The sequence below is a fragment of the Symphalangus syndactylus genome, chromosome 11 (assembly GCF_028878055.3).
Source record: "Symphalangus syndactylus isolate Jambi chromosome 11, NHGRI_mSymSyn1-v2.1_pri, whole genome shotgun sequence".
NCBI lineage: Eukaryota > Metazoa > Chordata > Mammalia > Primates > Hylobatidae > Symphalangus > Symphalangus syndactylus.
Genome location: NC_072433.2, coordinates 116,686,034 through 116,710,571, shown reverse-complemented (window position 1 = coordinate 116,710,571; position 24,538 = coordinate 116,686,034). Strand labels below are relative to the sequence as shown.

The 24,538-nt window shown below is 34.3% G+C and overlaps 1 protein-coding gene across 1 annotated transcript in view; it reads right to left on the bottom strand.

The window, feature by feature from the left end:
* ADAMTS19 (ADAM metallopeptidase with thrombospondin type 1 motif 19) overlaps positions 1-24,538 on the bottom strand; it is a 278,081-nt gene that overhangs the window by 85,055 nt on the left and 168,488 nt on the right. The window contains exons 11-14 of the mRNA XM_055299284.1: positions 15,117-15,218; positions 9,536-9,666; positions 8,463-8,635; positions 2,726-2,853 (exon numbers count right to left, since the gene is read on the bottom strand). Of these exons, the coding sequence (XP_055155259.1) occupies positions 2,726-2,853; positions 8,463-8,635; positions 9,536-9,666; positions 15,117-15,218 (534 nt within the window). The remainder of the gene's footprint in view (positions 1-2,725; positions 2,854-8,462; positions 8,636-9,535; positions 9,667-15,116; positions 15,219-24,538) is intronic.

Below are 24,538 nucleotides of genomic sequence, written 5' to 3'. Positions count from 1 at the left end.
ACCCTAAAACCTAAATTATAAAAAAAAAGATATCAAATTATATATTATTTAAAAACTGAAAAAAAAAAAAAAAGTAGCCACTACAGGAAACGCGCAGAACACAACCAAGTATGTGAAGAGAACGTTAAGCAGAAGCCTGACCTGGGAGTCCTAGATGGAGAAGAAAAGTCTCTCCACGTTCAAATGGGGAAAAAGTTGAGGAGAGCTAGAGTACTTTTGAAATGATAAAAGTATCTTTATTGCTCTATCCCTGGTACCCAGATTGCCTCTTGGCAAATGGTGAGAAAACAGTAAATAACAGTTCAACTATTAAATATGTTGGTACTTAGTAGTTTCTTAGTTTTTCCCAATCCTTTAACTAGGATATTACAAGGTCTGTAAATCTAAAGTAAAAGTAAGGAATAGACATATATACTACAGTTCAATAATCATATATTTTAAAAATAAAAGGTAAATATTTTGTATTTTATAATGGGTAGTTTTAAGTATCCACACATATCAAAATATGCTCACATAAATCCAAAAGTTGAAGATGAACTACTTTGAAGAGGCAATGCCACGTGACTGGTAGCGAGTACCTGAGGTACCACTGGTGTGCGGGAGATACGCAAATAACATGATCATACGGGCTCCAGCCTTCCTTATCGTTTTCAGTAAGAGAAAATCACAGAACCAAAATGGGTCACCAGAGAAAATTGTCTGCTTTCAATTGCCTTTCGTTCAGTAAGTCTGGAATGCTACATTCAGCTTTGGTGCTATATAGTTAATGATAAAACACTCTAGTCAAACCCCCAATTGTTAAGGGTTGTCAGAAAAACTAAAGAGGCATGTTTTCAATTTTATTGAAAGACTAAATGAAGCATTTTAATTAAAAAGCCAGAATCTTGAAGTGTTTTAATGCCATTATAAGTCACAATCCACTTCAGATAATTCTAATTTAATTATAATCATCAGGTCCACATAGCATTTGTACAAAATCTTTGTTGTTGTTGCTGTAATTTTAATTTTTACCCAGGGACTCTGTAAAAGATTTGGCTTATACAATACTGTTAAGTAAAAAGCATAGCAATTTAGGCTATTATATGTGACATACACAATTTAAGAAATAAATTCATTTAAGACATACGATAATCTAACAGATTTACATATAATGATGAGATGAAAGCTCTACTAGTACAGCATATAGTTCTGAAAACAAAATATGTATAGGTAAAATATCTATAATTTTTAATGAAAAACTACATTTTGATAATTGCCATATTCTGTTAAAGAGTAAAAGAAATTAATATGTAGTCAAAAGACTGCTTCTTATGCCAGTGGTTTTACATGATTCTATGCTTTAAACCTTATAGCCTACTGGCAAAATATAGAATCTCAGAGCTGGGAAAGCATTTAAGTTTCATGTTGTTCCCAGCTTCTTACCCAGAAGTACGTACACTTCTATTGGATCATGGATTGATCCATTCATAGCTTGAAATTGTTTTCAATTTTTGGCATTTGTGTGCATGTATGTGTGTATGTGTGTGTTCAGTTGTGCATTTTTCTGAGGAAAACAAATTCATCAAATTCTCAAAGGAGTGTATATAGCACAAAGTCAATGACCAATGGTTTACCAACTTTATTTTACAGATTAGTTAATGCATGCAAATATATTTTAAGTGATTTGCCCAGTAGCAGTTTCCTAAAGGCTGTCATGGATTCAGTGCCACTCCACTCAGCAGCTTCTTTCATTGCTAAAGGATTTATTTCTCTCCTGCTTCTGGAAGGTTTATCAGAAATTATCTAGACTAAGGAAACCTGCTTTCCCCAAAGTTGTAGCCACTTCCTGGGGCAGCTTGTATCCAAACAATAGTAGATGCTGAGAGTAAATGGCCTGATTTTCTCACCCCAAATGGTAAAATCTCTCAAGCCCCATGCCAGTTTAAGCGCTTCCCACGGGGTCAGCTAAGGTCTTGTGACTGCACCAGAGCCTGATTTCGCCCTGTGCCCAAACCTGCCTCTTCCTTATCTCCACATAGATGTTGATCATGAAAACACTTGGCATTAAACTTTGTGCGTATTAATCTTCCAGGGAATGTCAACTTGAGACAGTGGCAGAACCATGACTAGCAAGTGCTCACTTCTCCACTTTGATCTCTCTCCTATGGTCTTCATAATCACTGTAACAGAAATTCTATTTTTTCTAAACGTAGATGAAAAGCACATACATGCGTATAATGGAAACTTTTTAAAAGAAAGAGAAAAGCAAATAAAATGTTCATTATAAGAAAGTTGAATATGCATTTAAAAATCATCTGATTCAAGTATATTGATGATACTTGAATATGAGTTATAAGGTCAATTTTATTGATTTTTGACTCATGGCTCAGTCTTAGACACAGGCGTGGAGAACTAGAGTACTTGAATTTTTGGTCTGAAATATTTTGACATAAAATGTCCAAAGTGCTCCAATTTTTAACCTGTAATATATATATTACACAATCAAAATCTCAGATTCTTTCAGTTAGTAATAGATTTGATGGAGTACCAAGTCAAACCCATTATTACACAGATGGAAAAATGAGTTCTCAAAGTAAATCAGACTTGCTCAAGGTCACAGTCAAGGCAGGACTATAACAATATCTTTTGAATCTTAGTCCAAAGCTTTCAACCATGCTGTGAAGTTGCTCAATGGTCCCACAATTTTCCTTCAACATATAAATTCTTTTTTTTTGGAATGTCTTACCTGGCACCTGCCATTTGCACAGATATCTAATCCCTGATAGCCACAAGAAGTTCCATCCATCACTTTTTCTGATAGAAGAATAGGCTGTTCTTTTCCAACAGGAGAGCAAAACAAGGCACATGGTTTTTCTACATACAGAGTAGATAAAAAGAAATGAGAAAAAGTTACTGCATAAATATTTTTATCTTAAGCTTCATTTTTCAGAATCGTTATTGAGTAAAAAATAATTCAATGCTAATTAAGTAATGTAATATTAGAGTAGATAACATTAGAAGATCTCTATGTGTAATAAATCAGGTGCCTGGAGATGTTCAGTGAATATTAATCTTCTAAGAAATCTGGCTTCAAATTACCTTAAAATATATCAGTTGTTATTTTATGGCACAACATATCTAGCATACACAATCCAGACCTCCTCGCTGAATAATATTGGCACACCCCAATTTTATGCTCATATTTTTTTTGAAACGATATCCTCTTCATCTTTAGTAGACACCAGGATTCTACCTGTCTTTAAGTCCTGGTTAAGATTTACTTCATGCTTGAATTATTTATTGACGTCTTCTAAATTTCAATGCACTAGTATTTATTTCTATATAGTTGACATTTTCTAATTGAAAAAATGTCTAAAGGGAGAAAGAAGAGCCTCTAAGATGAGAATTCTCATGAAATTTTCTGTTACTAGGATTGTAGTAACAATTGCATTTGTAAAATCATTTCTGTTACTAGGATTGTTACTACAATGCAACAGAAATATTGTTTTGAAATGCAGTACCATCCCATGAGAGCATCCATAGTTATGTGCAACTGCTGATGTGCTAGTGAGAACTCTGTCCCTTTCACCACTTACGCAGAAACCATGTCGTTGTATACGATATCTAGGTTGAGAACTTTTATTCCAGGTAAATAATTCCTAAGCCGCTGCCAGTCTTCTGTGGGCCTCATTGAGCAATGAGATAGGATGTTTGGGGTTAAAACACTTGCCTTTTAGGCTCAGAAAGCGGCACGATATTTTTAAAGTGCTGTGGCCATTTCTAAGCCTCCTACAGAGGAGCTGTAGTATTTGGTAACACTAGTAATACTATTATCCAAATCCGAAACCTCAGAGCAATTTCCATGCTACATTACTACTCTATTGGCTTGATGCCAGTCCGGTCCTTTACTGTTTATTAAGCTTATATAAATAGAATGGAAAAAAGTTTACAGCCTCTGACACTGATCTTCCCTTATGTCTTCAGTAAAGTTCCACGTATGCTGATGGGATTCTATAAATACCAAATAACAGCCAGAGGCATGGAACAGGGTATCACTTTGCAAAGAGAAGACAGACAGTTAAATGAGCCTTCAGAAGTGAACATTTCGAACAGTTTTCACATGTGGCTTCTGAATACTGCTCTCAACAATTTTGGGGAGTTGGAACATGGCCTTTAATGTGCATGGTTTTGAAATTTTCCTTTAAGATGCCATTATAAGCCGCAATAAAGCATTTCAGTGTGCTCTCACACCTCAAAGTAGGTTATGTTTATTCAATGACTGCTTACTATGTCATATCTTTGAACTTAAAAACAGCTGCTATAATTGCAACACTTTAAAAGTGGTGTATATAATGCTCTTTCTGGAGTTTTCATTGAAGAGAAGGGCAAACCAGATATATGAATAAATAATATTGAAAAGAGTTCATCTCCTAGAAAATTCCATTCATATTCCAAGCAAAAATTCAGATAAACATCTTTTTATTTCTCCTTTTAAAACATATTGCCAACACACTGTACTGACTTTAGCTGTACAGATGACATAAACATTTGATACCACTCTTCATTTCTGGAGTATACCCTCAAGGCTGTGACGTTGTAGTGATCCATGTAACATGCCATACTTGGCAGGCAGGCTCTGTCTTGATTTAAGAGACCAACTGTTTCCAAGATATGCATTAGACATGGATTTCAGCCAAATTTTGGCACACACAAAGTATGTGAAATACCTGAATGTTGAAGCCATGCATGTCTTTTCTCTAAAAATAAATGTTCACTGCTGCATTGCTACCCCACATTTAATTCTCCTAGGCAGGGATTCATGTATTATATAACATATACAGCCACTTGTATTTTAAGGTGTGACACGTTTTTAAAAGAATTGTGTATTTCCATTTCTTCCATAGTGCTATAATACACGTAGGCTAGTGACTGTTGTATATTTTATTTGAAATACAGACTGATGAGTTTGATTGACACGTGTTGCAAAATCATCACAAATGGTAACCTGCTGATTATACAAACAGCTACTGTGGATTATTTTGATGATATACATCACTGTGTAAGAGTCAGAAGTTCCTTTAAGTGTGATTTCTAACAGCTTTAGTGTTTTAAATTCATGCCCATCCAACTCTGATTTTTCTTTAATTTGGAGAACACCTATTTTCTATCTCTTATTTCATGCATAAGTAAATGAGTTTCAAATAAACTTGACATTATTAACTGTCACAGCCAGTTGGAAGTAGAGACAGGATTAACACTCAAATAATCAGAAAATTTTCATGACGTGAACAGTCATATTGATTATATTTTTGCAGTAAAAAGTTACTGGCTATGTATTCAAATTTCTTTAACAAATATTCATCGGACACTTAATATACAATAGATGATACACTAGGGACAGACATTAGAGGGAATGCAGACACAATAAAATGTGCTATTACAGGTTGTGTGTGTGGTACTTGGAAGGGACACATAATTTGGAGGATCAGAGGGATTCTTTCCTCCTAGAGGAACTGACATACACTGAGTCCCAAAAATCAGCAGAAGTGTTCAGGGTAAATAAATAAAGAACAGTGTCAAAGCTTGAGAAGGAAAGCCTATTATGCCAAAACCCAGCTGGTATAAAGGCCCAAAAATAAGACAGCAGATGTATCTAAGGGGTGGAATGGAAGTCAGCCTGGCCATATAGGATTCTATAAAAGAGAATGACGGAAATGAGGCAGGAGAAGTTAAAGGGGGCAGGCCACAGAAATATCCTTATAAACCAGGTGACCAAGTTTGTGCAACTGAAAAGCAAGTGTTACCTTCAACGATATGGGACACACTAAAGAGGATCAAATGGACATGAATAGGAAGGGTTGTGATCATGAGTTTGGTCTTAAACCTGCAGATATCCAATTAGCTATATCAACGAGGGAGTTGTACATACAAGTTTGGAGCTCAAATGGAAAATCTAGTTGAAGACGTAAACTCATGTATTATTTGCATATTTGAAGTCATGGGAATAGATAACATCACCTAAAAAGAAAATGCACAGTGAAAACAGAATAGCGTTTGAAGTAGGCAGAAGGAGAACATTCCAGAGATGTAGTAGGAAAGCCAGGTCGGCGTTAACAACACAGAAACCAAGCAGGGCACACGAGTGTTCCAAGAACCACGGGGGGTGGGCAGCCACCTTAATGTATTTAAGGGTCAACTAAGAAGAGGATGGGAAACTATTTAGTTGGTTTTGTTTCCATGAGACTCCTGGATGACATTGTGTTGGTGGAATCTAGATTGAAGGGAAAAAAACAAAGGGCTGGGATACAGGCAGGTCTTTTAAGAAGGGTGGTTGTGAGGAGAGAAACGTGTAGGTGCACCAGCTCAAGATGGCTATGATCTTGAGGGGAAGTTTTTATGTTTTAGTGGCAGAGTCTTAAATATGTTAAAAAATTAAATGTGATCGGGCGCGGTGGCTCACGCTTGTAATCCCAGCACTTTGGGAGGCCGAGGCGGGCGGATTGCGAGGTCAGGAGATCGAGACCATGGTGAAACCCCGTCTGTACTAAAAAATACAAAAAATTTGCCGGGCGTGGTGGCGGGCGCCTGTAGTCCCAGCTACTCAGAGAGGCTGAGGCAGGAGAATGGCATGAACCCGGGAGGCGGAGCTTGCAGTGAGCCGAGATTGCACCACTGCACTCCAGCCTGGGCCACAGAGCGAGACTCCATCTCAAAAAAAAAAAAAAAAAAAAAATGTGAATGATCCAAAACAGAGAAGATTAACTATGTGAGAGAAAGTGGGGGTAATCAATAAGATACCTGAAAGGGGAAGATGAGGGTGGCATCGAGGCCACAACTGGAGGGACTGGCCTTGGAAAGGAGGAATTAAAATTCTGCCATATAGCAGAAAGCAGATGAAGTATCCTAAGTTAGGCTAATGTGTCTTGATAGCAGAAAATAAGGAGGTAATCTAGTGGCTGCTATATTTCCCCCCACTACCACTAGTAGTGGAATAATCTGCCCCATTGTTTGGCTGTTTCCATTAGTGCTTGTATGTAGGTGCTACTCTGAGAAAAGGGTTTCATCAGATGGGGGCACTGAAATGGACAGGCAATGGAGTTTAGGTTATTGAGAAGAGTGTAATTGGAATGATGGAAAACAAAGTTCAAATTGACTAAGGAGAGAAAAGAGAGACTAGTGGCATCATAACCAATGAAATCAGATAATCTGTCACTTTTGGTAACTGCAACTCAGCCCACACCCACAGCCCACTCACCATGGGCAAATATTATCATTTTTTTTTCTTTGAGACAGGGTCTTGCTCTGTCACCGAGGTTAGAGTAAAGTGGCACCATCTTGGCTCACTGTAACCTCTGCCTCCCGGGCTCGCCTCAGCCTCCTGAGTAGCTGCGACTACAGGCACATGCCACAACACCTAGCTAATTTTTTTTTTCTGTATTTTTGGTAGAGATAGGGTTTTGCCATATTGCCCAGGCTGGTTATAAACTCTTGAGCTCAAGCAATCTGTTTGCCTTGGCTTCCCAAAATGGTGAGATTACAGGTGTGAGCCACCTTGCTTGGCATATCATTCTTAACTAATAAGGCAGCATACAATTTTCTTAGAATTCTTACTTTGAAATAATTAAATATTTAGAATAACTTGCAGAAATAGTACAGACAGTTCCCATATACCTTTCACTCAGTTTCTCCCCATGGTTATACCTGAGCAAATATAGAACTACAGCAAACCCAGGAAACTGGCATTGGTACCTGTGTGTGTATAGCTCTATGCCATTTTATCACATTTGTAGATTTGTGCAACCACTGCCGCAATCAAGGTCTGAAACTATTCATCAGCACAAAGATCTTCCGCATTCTACCCCTTTATAGTAATACCCATCCCTCTCCCCACCATCCCTAATCCCTGGCAGCCACTAATTTGTATGAATTTGTTTTCCATCTCTGTAATTTTATAATTTCAAGAATATTATCACATGAAATCATATAACATGGGACCTTTTGAGATTGGCATTTTTCACTCAGCATAATGCTCTGAGATCTATCAGGTTGTTGCATGTATTAATAGTTTGCTCCTCTTTAGTGCTGAGGAGTATTCCATCACTCAGGAGTATAATTTCTGTATTGTTAGTGTATGTTTAGTTATTTACAGAACTGTCAAACTATGCTTTCCAAAGTGGCTGCATGATTTTACAATCCCACCAAGCACTGCCTGAGAGATCCAGTTTCTCCTTGTCCTCTCACCAGCAGTTAGTGTTGTCACTGCTTCTTATTTTAGTTGTTCTAATAGGTATGGGGTAACAGCTCCTCGTATTTTTAAAATATATTTTTGTCAGTGCTTGTGGTTATTATATGTCTGTACAGGTAGAAAAAGTTAAAGTTCAGAAATATTTTGAAGATAATATGTACAATAATCTGACTATTGTAAAAACACTTGGTAAACCTAGAAATCTAGTTAACAAAGAGGGTGATCCGATTGGTCATACCTTCATCCAGGACAGCTTGCCACTGAAGTACATGCTTTGGGGAGGAAGTTCTAACACTATAGGCCTGACATTGCCAGTCTCTGAATCCAGGCAAACCTGCAGGACAAGGTGGATTCTCACATATTCTGTATTGTTTTCTGGGACCATTACAATCCCTTGCTTCAGAACCTAGCCTAGAAAAGAAAGTACAAATAATCAATTTTACGTTTTTTATGTTAACTACCCAGTTTTTAAATTAAAGGTCATTATATTAATAATATATAACCCCTTATATTATACTTACTTTTGAAAACTTGGACACATTAAATGATAGTAGTAGCAAATTCATATATTTATTTCTTTAACTATATATACTTTCTAAACCTTGATCAATATACCTTCCAAAATACATGAGGAATAAAAGCCCATTTACCATGAAAATGATACATTGGAGTAAAGGGCAGAAACTGAGGGGAAAATAGAAAGCCTTCAAATGCCCATTAAGAAATTTGGTTCTTAGAATTATTAAGGAGGTGTTTTTATATAAATTCATATAAATTCTTTAAAACTGCATGTGACCTCTCCACCAATAGAGTTTAAAGCTCTGGAATGACTTTCTCACACTTTCCTAGAATTCCTCTAGGAATAATGGGGTTCAACAAGCTGATCCCATAAGAATTCCTGTCTGCACCTGTGCTTCGCATGTTTCTGTTTTTCGTTAGTCTTAGCTTTTGCTGTCATTAATTTTGTTCTCATTCTCTCTTATCATCCTTCTGCTCTTCTCCCAGTTCCTGTAAATGTTCACATAATTTTTCTAATACACATCTCCCTGTTTATTGAAATATAATATTTTATAGATTTACTCAAGAAATAACCTTCTGTAGCTTTCATTATTTATTCTTAGAAGGGTTGGTCTTTATTTGCTTCTTAAAGGCAGTTTTTATATAAAATAAATAATTTGAAGGACTTTTCTGTTTTCCAACGTGAGTAGAGCTTGAGGAGCTTCTTTTGCTTCCTAACATGCTTTATCAGTAAAACCTTTGCATTCCTAAATTGAAGAAATGCCCTCCCACAACCAGGAACTTTGAGTTTACCCAGGACATTTGCGCTCTCGACTGCTGATCCCAGCACTGCAGGTTCGGCTACAAGGACTCCACAAGCTCCACTCTCCGGCCAGATGTTCAGGTGCTGAGGTCCTGCTGGTACATTCTCCAGCCTTACACCACTATTCCAAAAGTTATGTCTTAGGTGAACAAATCAGGGCACAACTGAAAATCATTCGCTGGCCTATAATGTCACTGGAATTGCAATTAAATTGGGTCTACTAGAGCCACAAACACGGGGAATTAGGAAAGACCAAAAATAAGTTGGCACTTGTTTTTTGTCATAGTAATATAATTGCCCAGTTCTCACAGATACAGTCTTGTTGGGAAAGCAGTGTACAAATATTTGTTACTATAGCCCTAAGAATTCAGTTCTTGTGATGGAGATAGGGTAAAGATTATGGGTAGGGAATCTGAGGTTGCACAAGCAGGAAAGAAAATCCAACGCATTGAAGAAACAGATAATAATTTAAAAGGGACAAGAAAATCAGAGTAATATATAAGAACGGAAACAAGAAATAAATGTCCTACGTCAAAGCAGACATTTTTAGCAAATTTAGTAATTTTCATATGAAATGTCAGTGACTCAGGGTACTTTTTAACTTGTAATTTTTAAAAAGTACCGTTTGATTTTAGCACTTTCCTTTATGCTTTTTTTTTTTTTTTCTGAAAGAATTCCCATCAAGTTCAAACATTAACATTATATAGCAAGTTGGTTTGAAAGACTTGGGCAATTAGATGCTGAAATTCTGTCATTTCAGGCCAATTATTTTGTACTATTAACTGGTAAAGATAACTGGAATAAGAGAAAGAAGTGTAGTCATTCTCTTTTTTTATTTTTATTTTATTTTTTCATTCACTGAAAATAAAAGCAATGAGAGAGATTGCTGATGGTCACCCAGGAGTGGTTGCTAGAATTTGGGGGACGGGTTATTAAAATTTCTCCTCATTCCTGAAAATCGAATAGATGATGGTCATAGCAAACATGGTAAAAGTAACAATCATATTGAGAATAATAAGCAAGATTACAAGCATTTAGATTAGTGATTGTATAATAATGAGGTTGAGTAAGCTGATCCTCCTAGCCCTAAATGAACTTCTACACTTAATGGCAACACAATTTACAAAGGATTTTGAGGAAATTACAGAAATACTCTGATTCTCAGCTTGCTCATTTCTAAAATGTGAATGATAATCATAGTTACCTAACAGTTTTTTTAGGAATTGAATGAAGCACTAAACACCATGTATAGCCCTTACTAAGGATTTAATAAGGGCTAACTATAATAATAATAGTTATAAGTATCATTATGTTCATAATTTCAGAAATCTAAGCAAAATTCTGTTCATTCCGATATTCATCTGTTTTTATAATTTACTTTGATAATATGTTTTTATTGCTATTTTTAGAAAAGAGAATTAACGCTAAGCGTTATATATATATATATACCATATAGTTTTGTGTGGACCCTGTTAGTGCTTTATTTTTATAGGCAGTAAAATAATTAGTCCCTGTAGCTTTTCTCTAATAATGTCAACATTTAAATTCAACCTCTTTTAGTTTCAAAAAGTTTTTAATCTAAACTTGAAAAACAAAATAAAGATCAACAACTCAGAGAATATCAATATGCTAAGATTCTCATTAAATAAATTTGGATTTTGTACAAAGATGCAGTTTAAAAACTGGAAAAGGAGAAGGAAACCATGTGAAAACTTCTACATTACTTACTTGTTTTAAGGACTTAAAAAAGTTATGCCATTCATGGAAAAAAAAAATTCAATGTGAAAGTTGTCAAACTTCAATTGGTCACATTGTTTTAGCCTACTTTAAGGGTGTTTATGTTTCCCAGAGTGCATATCATACCTCCTTGGCCATTTAGCAGCAAGCTGGCATTGAAAGACTGGGCTAGAGTTCATAACAGACTAAAATATCTGGAAGGGACTGGGACCTAGATTTGTACATCATTTAAACTGTAACACATCTGGCTGATGAAGAGAAATGGACACAGATATGCAAACCTATTTGCATATACAGATCAGTGAAATTTGAAGAAAGTACTACAGCTTAATATTGAAAGTTTGTTACCTTGCAGATAACCAGATGTCTGCATGAAGCTAGAGGGTACCTGCTTTTGCGTCTTCTATATGGTTCTGTGCTTCAACAATGAGGAAAGTGTTAAATGTTTTGTTTAAACTATTATATAATATAAGATTATATGTAAAATAATCCTAATGATGCTTTCCATAAATGTCATTAGGGATATTATGGAGAGCAGCATGATCTGTTTCATACAACTTTTGCATTTTTTAGCTTCAAAAAAGAAGTTATGTATTGTTGAAAACACTAAAAAAATTGTCTTATCTACTAATTCAGTCTGATTTATAAAAGTACTAAGGGATTATGTAATATAGACCACCTGGGGACAGTGCATGACCCAACACACTAATTATAGTTCTATACTCCTAAATTTTTATTTGGACATGTGTCAGAAGTTCATGAAAACATACATTTGAAAGGGATCAGTGAAGATGTCAAAGGAGCCTGATCAGTCTCTGATCAAATCTTGTACATACATTGTGGACGACAGAAGAGGAGGAAGGAAGGCAAAAAGCTGTGTACATATGCACATTGTGACTGTTAGGATATTACAGTCTTCATTGTTTCCAATAATAAATTATGATGGTAATTTCAAGATTCTCAATTTGGGAAAATAAATAACTAAAATATATTATATAGAACCCTTCCAAACAGTCTAAGGTTCTAGTAAATTGGTATTTAATGTCTCTTTCCCCTCTTTTCATTTCTAGTAAGTACTGAAAGTAAAATACATACATTTATTATTTTTGAATAAATCATTTGTCCACTACTTAATCTCTTTGAAATGTAAATGCCAACACATTGATATTTGTATTGTAAATTGCGAAATATAAAAATTATATAAAAAATATAAAAAGAGAAGAAAACAAGTTGTTTTCAATTTGTAATATGCTGTCCATAAAGAGTATATAAACTTTTTGTTGAAAATTATTCAGAAGCATAGAATTCTGTAAGCACCTTTTCAGATGTAATGATACACTCTTAGATTAACTAGATTTATACAGTTTGATTAATATCACTAGAGTGTTATCAGTTACAAAATCCCAAGCTTTGTCTCTTGCTTAGCAATGTATTGAGCTTGCAGTGTTTAGTGTGAGGTTGCAAGCATTCAAATACTTTAGCACTACTGCACACAATGGCAGAGTGTTGGAAGCTATTTTCACGATGGCTTCTACAAGAGCTGGAACAGATGAGTATTTGAAGAAGCCCACATGGCCTGGAAAACTGAGAGTTTCATTAGTTATTTCAATATACAAAGCATTACAGAACCTCTAAGAGAGTATCATTAACACAATTATAGGAAAATAAAACATTTTACTTTTGTTTAGTAATTACAGTTTTAACTGCCAAAATAAGTTTATTTTAAAGATTTCAAGAATGCAAATTATGTTTATATATACAAGGGAAAAAATCATAGCAGAAAAATATTGAAGGTGCCAGATTATAAAAATAAAGAGATTTTTATATTGCTAAAAAACTAAAGACGAATGAGTTATGTGATGTTAGAGGGCTCATCGCAGTATGTTTGGTTATCTCTTAATATTACTCCTTTTGTGTTTCAGGGATGATAAAAATGATTGCTCGTGCAAAGTTTTATGATTCAAGCAATAAATTAGCACAATATCAGGAGGCTTGCTTGATATACACAGGTTCTTGTACTTCTGTGTATATATTTAAAAAATAAAACAGACCCAAATTCTGATGCTTTGTTTAAGTTTATAGGAAATATTTGGCACAGTCTGTAAACAATTAACTGATATTTCACAGAAATTCCCTCTAAGGAATCATTTTCTTATTGATAATATATAGTGATAAAATATTTCTAGTTTTTTTTTTCAAAAATAGTTTGGATTTAAACAATTTGTACATTTTTTCTTTTCTAATTAAATAAATCATAGAAGTAATAAGTCACTGCGTGCTTATGTCAAACAATGCAGAAATGGCTGCAGAAAAGTTATATTCACCCATCCCTCTCATTGACGTACTCCCAGCCATCAATTCTACTTCCCTCCCAAGAGGTAACTTCTAATTACACTTTGGAGTTTTGTGTTTATATTTTCTTTTTCTTTTTTTTTTTTGTCTTTGAAACAAGGTCTGGCTCTGTCACCCAGGCTTGAGTGCAGTGGTGCGGTCTCGGCTCACTGTAACCTCTGCCTTCCGGGCTCAAACAATCCTTCCACCTCAGCCTTCTGAGTAGCTGGGATTACAGGCATGCGCCACCATGCCTAGCTAATTTTATGAGTTTGAAAATATATACTTATATGTGTGAGTGTGTGTTTTTGTGTGTGTATTCACATCTGTATACAAACTGTGTTTTCCTTAAATGTCAAACTGTATTGTAAAGTATCAATATTTCTGACATGCCTATCAACTAACAGCCACGTCTTATAGATCTCTTCAGGTTAGAACATACGTATCTCCCTCATTTTTTAACAACTACATTGTGACCATTCGTCTCCTAATGAATATTTTTATTGTTTCTCATTTCTCACCATTACAAACTGCATCCTTGCCTAAGCATCTGTGTGTGCATGTGTGAGTGTGTGTATGTGCGTCTGTGTGTGTACTTTCTTAAGACGAATTTCTAGAAGTTGAATAGCTTCATTTCTGTCCATTTTTCAAATCCATATGTTTTTAAAATAAAACTCCACCTAATTTCATGTTTTCTTCAAGTATTTCACCATAAGCAATCTATAGGTTCTTTACATTGCTGTTTATTTTCAAATGTAATACACATTCATGCTCTTCAGAGGCAAGCTTTCTGATCTTAACAACTGAGTACAGTTATAACAATTCTACTTTCCCATCACAGTATGCAAATTAGAAAATTATGTAAACTATTGATCTGTTATCTTTTGATCATGTTAACCAAAATTATTAAATACATGTGAAATCCATCTTCTTCATATTCCTCAAAGGAAAATTAATTTTCAAAAGCAGTTATTTAGATCTGGAAATGTATACTAATAAATTTTTAAAGCTTTATGAAGTACATTAAACTACACAGACAGCCAAATATTTACTAATCTCCAAATGTCAACTGGAATATTTTACGGATGATTATTATATTGACAAGGAAAAAATACTCAGTTGCTCTAAGTGAATTATTTTATACTTGAAAAGATTCATTGGCAATGAGAAATTTTACCATTTATGCTATTATTTGTGCTTAATTTACTTCTGTTTAAAAAGTAAAAAAATTCACATTTTTGCTATATTAATGCATATATATGACTCAACATTCTCACAATCAACAACAAATAAAATAAAACCTCGTCACATTGATATTAACAAAACAACTATGGATTTTAAAAAGTATAAATGTTAAAACTGCTGAAATACTAATAGTTTAGTATACACTGATATTATTCCATCAGTGCTAAGATGAATACAAATGTAACTGGCAGAGAAAATGCAAGTTTCTCAAGTTTCATCTAGTATGCTCATTAAATTCAGACAACAAAAATGACTTACCTTACCAGGGTCACAGTCAGTTCCATCCATTGGTGGGTCTAGCTTGGTTCTGCATTCTTTCTCACCTTCTACCTTGCACCATAATCCTGTGCAAATTACATGCTGAAAACAAAGGCACAATAACTAATAAGGGGAAGGTATCACATTTTTTTAAGTGAAGCCAATCATTGTTAAGAAAGCTATTTTGATAGAACAACAAAAATTATTTGAAGAAAAATATGCTTTAGGTACTTAAAATATTAAACCTATAATTGAAATAGTACAGGGCTCATTTATAGTGATGGGAAGATTGATACATAATGATAGAAAAATCTATTTCATAAAGTTAAATCTTTTAAAACTTCCTTAAATAAAACACATATGGTTACACAAGATGATGTAGATACAACAGAAAAAATTAAGACAGAAATCATCATTTATATACTATGACACATGGACCAGGCTGGTAGAATAAGTGTTTGTTTTTGTGTTATAAATTCAGTGTCTGCTGCCCTAAAAGTGTATTCCCACTTACACTCTGCTTTTATGCTTAAATGCCATGGTTAGTACTTTATTAATTCATTATATAGTCTTGACCCCTGACATAATATAGTCTTAATGTGTATGTTTCTGTAAATTGTTATCAGTACTTTTTACTTCAGTATGAAGGATTTTTACATCTTCAGAACACAATGAAAATTTTCTATGGAAATGTTAAAGGGAATAAAAAATACTGGGATAAGGCAGCTGAAACATGGCAACAATAAGCAAAGAGAACTCTGAGGAAATGTAAAAGAAAAATTGTCAAAAACCTTAGACACGGCTATAATTATGGTCAGCTCAGAGACATAGATATGAAGAGGCCAACACACACATTAATAAAGACTTTTTGTAAGGTGGTTTACATTTTTTAGACTCAAACATATTGTTAACAATTGTACAGAAATATGAAATCCATTAAGGACATTTAAAAGTGACTTAAAAATTTAGCTGAGTGTGGTGGTGCACACCCGTAATCCCAGCTACTCAGGAGGCTGAGGCACGAGAATTGCGTGAACCCGAGAGGCAGAGTTGCAGTGAGCTGAGGCAGTGCCCCTGCATTCCAGCCTGGGTGCCAGGATGAGACTCTGTCTCAAAAAAAGAAAAAAAAAAAAAGTGAGTTGAGTATTAAATCTGTAGTGAAGGTGACTGTGTTACTACCTATCCAGATACTGGGAGAAGAGGGTGGAGGAGAACAGGTCAATAAAGACAGAACAAGTAGAAATGGGAAAGGCATAGTTATGAAAAGGTGAGCAGACTGGTGCAATGGGAGTAGGAGTATCATGGGGGAGAGTAGTAAAGAACAAGGCTGGAAAGACAGAAGAGCCAGGAAAGACTAGGGACTTTATGTTTGTAGGGGAAAATAAGCCCTTTAGCAGTTGACCAGCAGCAGATTGATAAGATAATAGGTTATTTTAGGAAACTTATTCTGGTGTTGGTGTTCAAAATAGACTAAAAATCACAGCAAAATTAAAGTTAACTTATGACCCAAATCTATTAGATATATTTGAGGAATATATTTAAATTAGAACTATTTAAAACATATATTCTTTCAATATATTTAATATTTAATTACCCTAATACTTACTTTGTTGGAAATCCCCAAATATTATTTTCCTATACTTTGGATTTCTGAACTGTTTGTAAGCTTTTTTTTAACAACAATTTACTGTATATTTCAAAATATCTAACAGTGAAATTGAAATGTTCCTAACACAAAGAAATGACAGATCCAATGAAATTCAATAGTCTGTGGAGAGAGTGAGATATATTTAATCTACCTTATTTTCTTTTCTGTGACTTTTTTCCAGCTTGAAAATATGTCACACAAATATATCTTATTATATTTAGGATATGGTTTAGCTTAACTAGTGTACTTCTTCTAACTGCCCATAGCATTTACCAAAAATTCATCTAGAAAATTATTGTAAAGAATGCCTATAAATCATATTGCTCCTTTGTAATATTTTAAACTCTTGCAAATAGGCAAAGAGTTCAATTGTTTTTCATGTACTTTTGTGGTGACATTTAAGAGTATTTCAGTTAGCAGATGTCTAACCTGAGCATTTCTGATTCTAAAAATTTTTCACCCATTAGTAACTTTCTGTCAAGGATGTTTGATAATTATGGGGTCAAATGTTCATTTTTCTTTAGAAAATTGAAAGAAGAATTTTTCTTTACTAGCATTTAATAAAACTTAGTTATCTCATAACAATAATTATTTTATTCAAGTTCATTAGTTAACCAATGCATACTGAACTGAAAAAGCAAATCTACACTGTAGTTTTGGAATAATGCTTGCTTGTTGAATGTTGTTGGTGGTCTACATTCTGCCCTTCCACCATTATCTGCTGCTATTCGAAACCGCAGGTACTGTCATTGATTCCCACTTGAGACACTCAGAGCATACAAGCAAACTTGGCAGCTTTTCAAAATAAGCATGGTCACGTAGAATAAAATCTCTCTCAGAGATGTCTTTTACCCTTTCTGTTCTGTAGGTCTAGGGATCTTATGGTAAATAAATTACAGCCTCGGTCTTAAAAATAACTCAGATTTAGAAGTTCAAACCAAACTCCCACAAGTAAGGCAAGAAAATGTTGAAGAAATAGTATGGATAGTTTTCACCTTGAAAAGTGGAATACCTCAGGTATGTCACATTAGAGGTACATAATAGCAAGCCCTTTCTGAAGGGCAGAATGGGGCATTATGGGTATTACATTAGAGCCAAACACTGTCCATATGTTACACAGGCAAGAGTCAAATATTTTTTTCAACTTAGTTGCTGAAACCACTTAATAGGTCAGTTAAGACAATAACCCTATAATTTAAAATGCTTGGCATAGGAATCCACAACAGAGATGCAAAACCCAGCATTTTCTAGCAAACTAATAGAAATAATACAATATTCCTTTGTTATGCTTCTATAGTAAAAAGAGTTTATTAAAAGAATATAATATGTACCTGGATGTTTATCTCAAATAGGCTTTTTAAATGTTACATAAATGTACTATGTATTGAAATGGAAGGTTAATTGTCCTGTACAAATATTATAAAATTTATCTTCAAAGCTAACCTGTACCCATGCCTTTCTTTACAGCATTAAGATGTTCTGAAATTTATGTTAAAATAAGATAATTTTAACTGCATATGCATTGAAGTAATAATTAATCTTTGGACATATAGCTACCTTCTTTTCTCTGTATTACTCTCTCAAATACATTTTCAATAACTTAACAGATTGCAAAGGAAATTCAAATATAAAATAAAATTTTAGAAACATTCTTTTCTAATAACAGAACTTTATTATAATTATTAGAATAGAGAAAAAATTCTGTCAATCTGCACTCCTGAACTCAGCTAAAATTTTATTCAGGTTTGAATGTTAAAAAAAGGCACTTTCAGTGGAACAAGCACTGAGTGTATACCTTCTATAGATCTGCCCCAAAGTTGCTTCTAAGTGATGTTTTTTAAGAAAAAGAAGTATGACTTTATAAGAAAGGACTGAAAAGCAATGGTAAGCAAATAGACTGATAAAAATGAGGATAAATCTTAATAAACATTGACTACATAATGTAACACTTATTGGATTTAAACATTAATTATAAACCTTCTTTTTAGTGGGAAGAAATGTTAGAAATCTAGCTCACTTACATCCTAGAAACTTTATCCTTTAACAGAGAAGATTTGGCCACTGCCCACTGAATAAGTTTGACATTCTCTCTTTCACCTCCTCCATTCCACGTACGTAGCTACTTGCAGAAGTTGAGTGATAGGCATAGAAAGGGAAATGTAACCCATGGATAGCCAATGAATGAAGCAGCAAGCTGCAAGGGACTCTTTCATGGTTACATCAGGACGTGTTAAAGAAAGGGAATAAAAATAAATTAAAAGAAAGGAGAACTGGTAATATCTATATAATGGAGGCCCCCAAAGAAAAGAAAACACTAAAAAGAATGAAGAACCTATTTTAAATTTTTAAAGAAAAATGATACAGAATTAAGATAAAAAGATTCCCCTTCTGGAATGGTGGATTAATTTCTCAAAAAACCAACCCTCTTGTAGGTATCAACTATAAACTGTGAACAGAATACAAAAAACAACTTCCTGAAGGCTCTGGAGAGTGAACCAAGGCAACATACTTTTCGTTTTAAATTTAACTTTCGGCCAAGCATGGTGGCTCACACCTGTAATCCCAGAACTTTGGGAGGCCAGTGCAGGTGGATCACCTGAGGTCAGGAGTTCGAGACCAGCCTAGCCAACACGGTAATACCTTGTCTCTACTAATAATACAAAAATTAACGAGACATGGTGGCAGGCGCCTGTAATTCCAGCTACTCAGGAGCCTGAGGAAGGAGAATTGCTTGAACCTGGGAGCTGGAGGTTGCAGTAAGCTGAGATCATGCCACTGCACTCCAACCTGGGCAACAGAGCAAGACTCTGCCTCAAATAATAAATAAAAAAAAAATTAACTTTTAAGTTCAGGGGTACATGTGCAGGTTTGTTATACCTGAACTTGTGTCATGGGGGTATGATGTACAGTTTATTTCATCACCCAGGTAGTAAGCCTAGTACCCATTAGATATTTTTCCTGATCCTCTCCCTCCTCCCAGCCTCCACCTTCTGATAGGTTCCAATGTGTGTTGTTCCCTTCTGTGTCCATAAGTTCTTATCATTTAGCTCTCACTTATAAGTGAGAACATGTGGTATTTGGTTTTTGTTCCTGCATTAGTTTGCTAATAATAATGGCTCCAGTTCCATCCATGTTGCTGCAAAGGACATTATCTCATTTTTTATGGCTGCATAGTATTCCTTGGTGTATATGTTCCACATTTTCTTTATCCAATCTGTCACTGATGAACATTTAGGTTCATTTCATGTCTTTGCTATTGTGAATAGTGCTGCAGTGAACACATACATGCATGTGTCTTTATAACAGAATAACTTATATTCCTTTGGGTATATACCCAGTAATGGGATTGCTGGTCAAACGCTATTTCTGTTTTTAGCTCTTTGAGGAATTGCCCCACTGTTTTCCACAATGGTTGAACTAATTTACACTCCCATCAACAGTGTATAAGTGTTCCCTTTTCTCCACATCTCATCAGCATCTGTTATTTTTTGACATTTTAATAGTAGCCATTCTGACTAGCGTAAGACGGTATTACATTGTGGTTTTGATTTGCATTTCTCTAGTGATCAGCGGTGTTCATATCATTGTTGGCTGCATGTATCTCTTCTTTTGAAAAGTGTTTGTTAACGTCCTTTGCCCACCTTTTATTGGGGTTGCTTGTTTTTTGCTTGTAAACTTAAGTTTGCTATTGTTGCTGGATATTAGATCTTTGTTAGATTCATAGTTTGCAAAAATTTTCTCCCACTCTGTAGACTGTCTGTCCACTCTTGGTGGAAACTTGATAGTTTCTTTTGCTGTGCAGAAGCTCTTTAGTTTAATTAGATCCAATTTCTCTCTCTCTCTCTCTCTCTCTCTCTCTCTGTTTTCTTTTGCTTTTGTTGCAATTGCTTTTGGAGTCTTTGTCTTGAAATCTTTGCTTGTTCCTATGTCCAGAATGGTATTGCCTAGCTTGTCTTCCAAGGTTTTTTTATAGTTTTGGGTTTTACATGTAAGTATCTAATCCATCTTGAGTTAATTTTTGTGTATAGCCTAAAAAGGGGTCCAGTTTCAATCTTCCGCATATGGCTAGTAAGTTATCCCAGTGCCATTTATTGAACAGGTTTGTCAAAGATCAGATAGTTGTAGGTTTGCAACCTTATTTCTGGGTTTTCCCTTCTCTTCCATTGGTCTGTGTGTCTGTTTTGTCCCAGTATCATGTTGTTTTTATTACTGTAGCCCTGGAGTATAGTTTGAAGTCAAGTAACATCATGCCTCCAGTTTCGTTCTTTTTGCTTGATTGCCTTGGCTATTTTGGCTTGTTTTTGTTTCTACATGAATTTTAAAATAGGTTTTCTAATGCTGTGAAGAATATCAATGGTAGTTTAATAGGAATAGCAGTGAATCTATAAATTGCTTTGGGCAGTATGGCCATTTTAACAATGCTGATTCTTCCTATACATGAGCATGGAATGTTTTTCCATTTGTGTCATCTCTGATTACTTTGAGCAGTATTTTCTATTTCTGCATATAAAGATCTTTCACCACCCTGGTTGGCTGTATTCCTAGGTATTTTATTTTTTGTGCATGGCAATTGTGAAAGTGACTGCGTTCAGCAGGCACACTTTTGAGGGGAACTGAAAAAATGGCAAAAGGTTAGTTCATCATCTTTGCAGCTTTAACCTGATAGATGCCCACTATTGTGTCCTGATATTAGGTGCCAACTGGAAAAACATATCATCCTATAGACTCATGAAGACAGAAACTGAAGTGATCAAGGCTGCCATAAACTGAAGGGAGAATCCCAGAAGGAATAGAATTAGAGGAGCTTAAGTCTCCCCTTGGCACCTGACCCATACATACACAACACACACTACAAATAGCACAGATAAGAGAAAAATGAATTGATCTAAGATATGAGCTGCTGCCTACAATAGATGAGACAAAATTTCCAGTTTAAATCTAATTAATGTAATTGCCTGTAAAAACAGAAAACAGTCTTTAAAGGAATATAACAGAATCCAGAGCCTCTACAACAGGGTCAGCAAACTCTTTCTGTAAATTGCCAAATAGTATGTATGTTAGGCTTCTTGGCCAGGTGGTCTCTGTTGCAACTATTCAACACTGCCATCGTAGCTTGAGGACGGCCATAGAAAATAAATGAAAAAATGTGTGTCACTGTGTTCCAGTAAAACTTTAAGCCATAGTTTGCTCATGCTTGCTCTATAATATAACAACATTTCTAGTATAGAAGTAAAAATTACTGGCAATGTAGAACAGCAAAATGCAACCCTTTCTTTAAAAATGTAAATAAACAATTCAAACCTGAGTTGACACATGTGTTATGATTTTCGTAAAATTTGAAATTGACTTTATGAATATACCTAGTGAGGTAATGGAAATTGGCTTGTAATAAATGAAAAGATATCTCAAGAGAAGTTTAAAAAAAGTAAATTAAAACTTTCACTTTAGATGTGAAAAATACAATATGTAAAATTAAAAGTTGACTGAACGGATTTGAGCAGGATGGAAATGATAAAAATTCAGTAAGCTTGAAAATAGTTTAAAGGAAATTACCCACTCTGAAGGAGAAAGGGAAAATATTGAAAAATATGAAAGATTTACAGAAAGCTGTGAGATTATATCAAAAAAATTAATGTGTGTAATTGTATTCTCAGGAGAGGATGGAGAGGTAGGAAAGTATTTAAAGGAATGATCACTAAAACTTCTTTCCAAATTTGAGAAAAGGCATAGATTTACAAAATCAATAAGTTCAACAGTCCTCCAATGGGATAAATATGCAGTAAAGCATATGTAGACACATTATAGTTAAGCTTCTGAAAACCAAAGAGAAGGAGAATATCTTGCACATAAACAGGGAGAAACAACAGATTACTTACAGGGAAATGACAATCCAAGGGCTATACATTTCTCGTCTTAAACTATGGAGAAGAGAAGATAGAGGAATGTTTCTGAGATGGTAAAAGAAAAAGTCAACCTATAATTTTATATCTAGTGAAATATATATTTCAAAAATTAAGGTGAAATGAAAATTTTCAGGTAAAAGAAAATTAAGAGAATTTGTCATTAGCAACCCAACTAAAAGACATGGAGAAGGAAAATGAAACCAAACGAAAACTCATATCTTCAGGAAGTCATGAAGAACAATGGAAAGGGCAAATATCAAGCTAAAAGTAAAAGACTATTTTTACATTCTTAATCCTTAAAATATATGCAATGTATATTAAGTAAAATATATACAATTTTATTGTATGGTCTACAACGTACACAGATGCTATATATATATATATATACACACATATATATACACATATATATATACACATATATACACACACACATATATATACATATATATATATAAAATGACTATAGTACAGAAAAACTGAATGAGGAAGTCTAAATGCACATACGTGGTTGCATATTCCAATAATTCCAAATGAAATAGTACTATAAAACTCTAAATAGATTCAGAAAAATTGAGCGTTTATATTTTAATCCCTAGAGGCGAGTTTGGCAAACTATAGCCTGGAGACTGGCCAACTGTCTTGCTCATCTAGTTACATATTATCTATGGTTGATTTGAGCTAGAGCAGCACATATGAGTTGCAACAGAGGCTCTGCTGCTGACAAGCCTAATATATTTACTATCTGGCCCTTTAAATAAAGATGTGTGATCCCAGACCTAGACCCAGATCAGGCCTCTTAAAGAGGTAAAGGATTATAGCTAAAAATGTAATAGATAAAGTAGGATCCTAAAGAGAATTCAAATAATATAAAAGTAAATTAATGGGGATTAGAGGGAAATAAAGAGTTAAAAAATAAATTATAAAATCTAGACCAAAATTCAAACACATTGTTTAATCAATGATTAAACATTAATGAACTACCTGATTTAAAAGGTTATAATTTTTATAACAGATAAAAATCAAGACTTAACTACATGCTTACTACAAGAGGCTCACTTGAAATAGTACACAGATACATTTAAACTAAATAAAAGAATAATATTTTACCATGCAAAAAAATAAACACACAAAATCAGATTAATATCAGATATAATAAAGTTCAATATAAAGAAGTTATACTTCTACCAGTGATAAAGAAGACTTTTTCATAATGAAAAGAAATGCAATAAGAAGACATAATGCATCAAGAGGACATAGCAATAATAACTGTATTAGTGTCTTGCAATAAAGCCTTATGAGGTATGAATCAAAATCTGAGATAATCGAAGGGAGTAGACAATTGTGGTCATAGTAGGATATTTAAATTCTCCAATTTAGCATTATTAAAACATCTATACACATAATAAAAGATGATTTTTATTACTCTATTAATAACCTTGACCTAATTAATATTTATGAAACACTAACAACTGTGGAAATGCATTCTGTCAAATGCATATAGTACATTCACCTGGATAGATTATCAGTGAGTTTCAATACATTTAAAGAGATCATACAGAGTATATTTTTGGATCTAGGAGTGGAAAGTTTGGATCATATAAGAGGTGAATGCTTAAGTGATAAAAAAAAAAAAAAAAAACACCTAAAATCTTCCCAAAGTGATTATACTACATTCCCAATAGCGGTATGTGAATTCTGATTCCTCTGTATTATCAGCAACAATTTAGTTTTTTCAATTCTTTAAACTTAAGACAGTGCAATGTATACGCAAATGTAGGTCTTTATGGTTTTAATTTGCATTTCTTGATACAATATTAATGATGTTAAGCATCTTTTTAGGAGTTTGTTGGCTATCTGCATATCTTCAT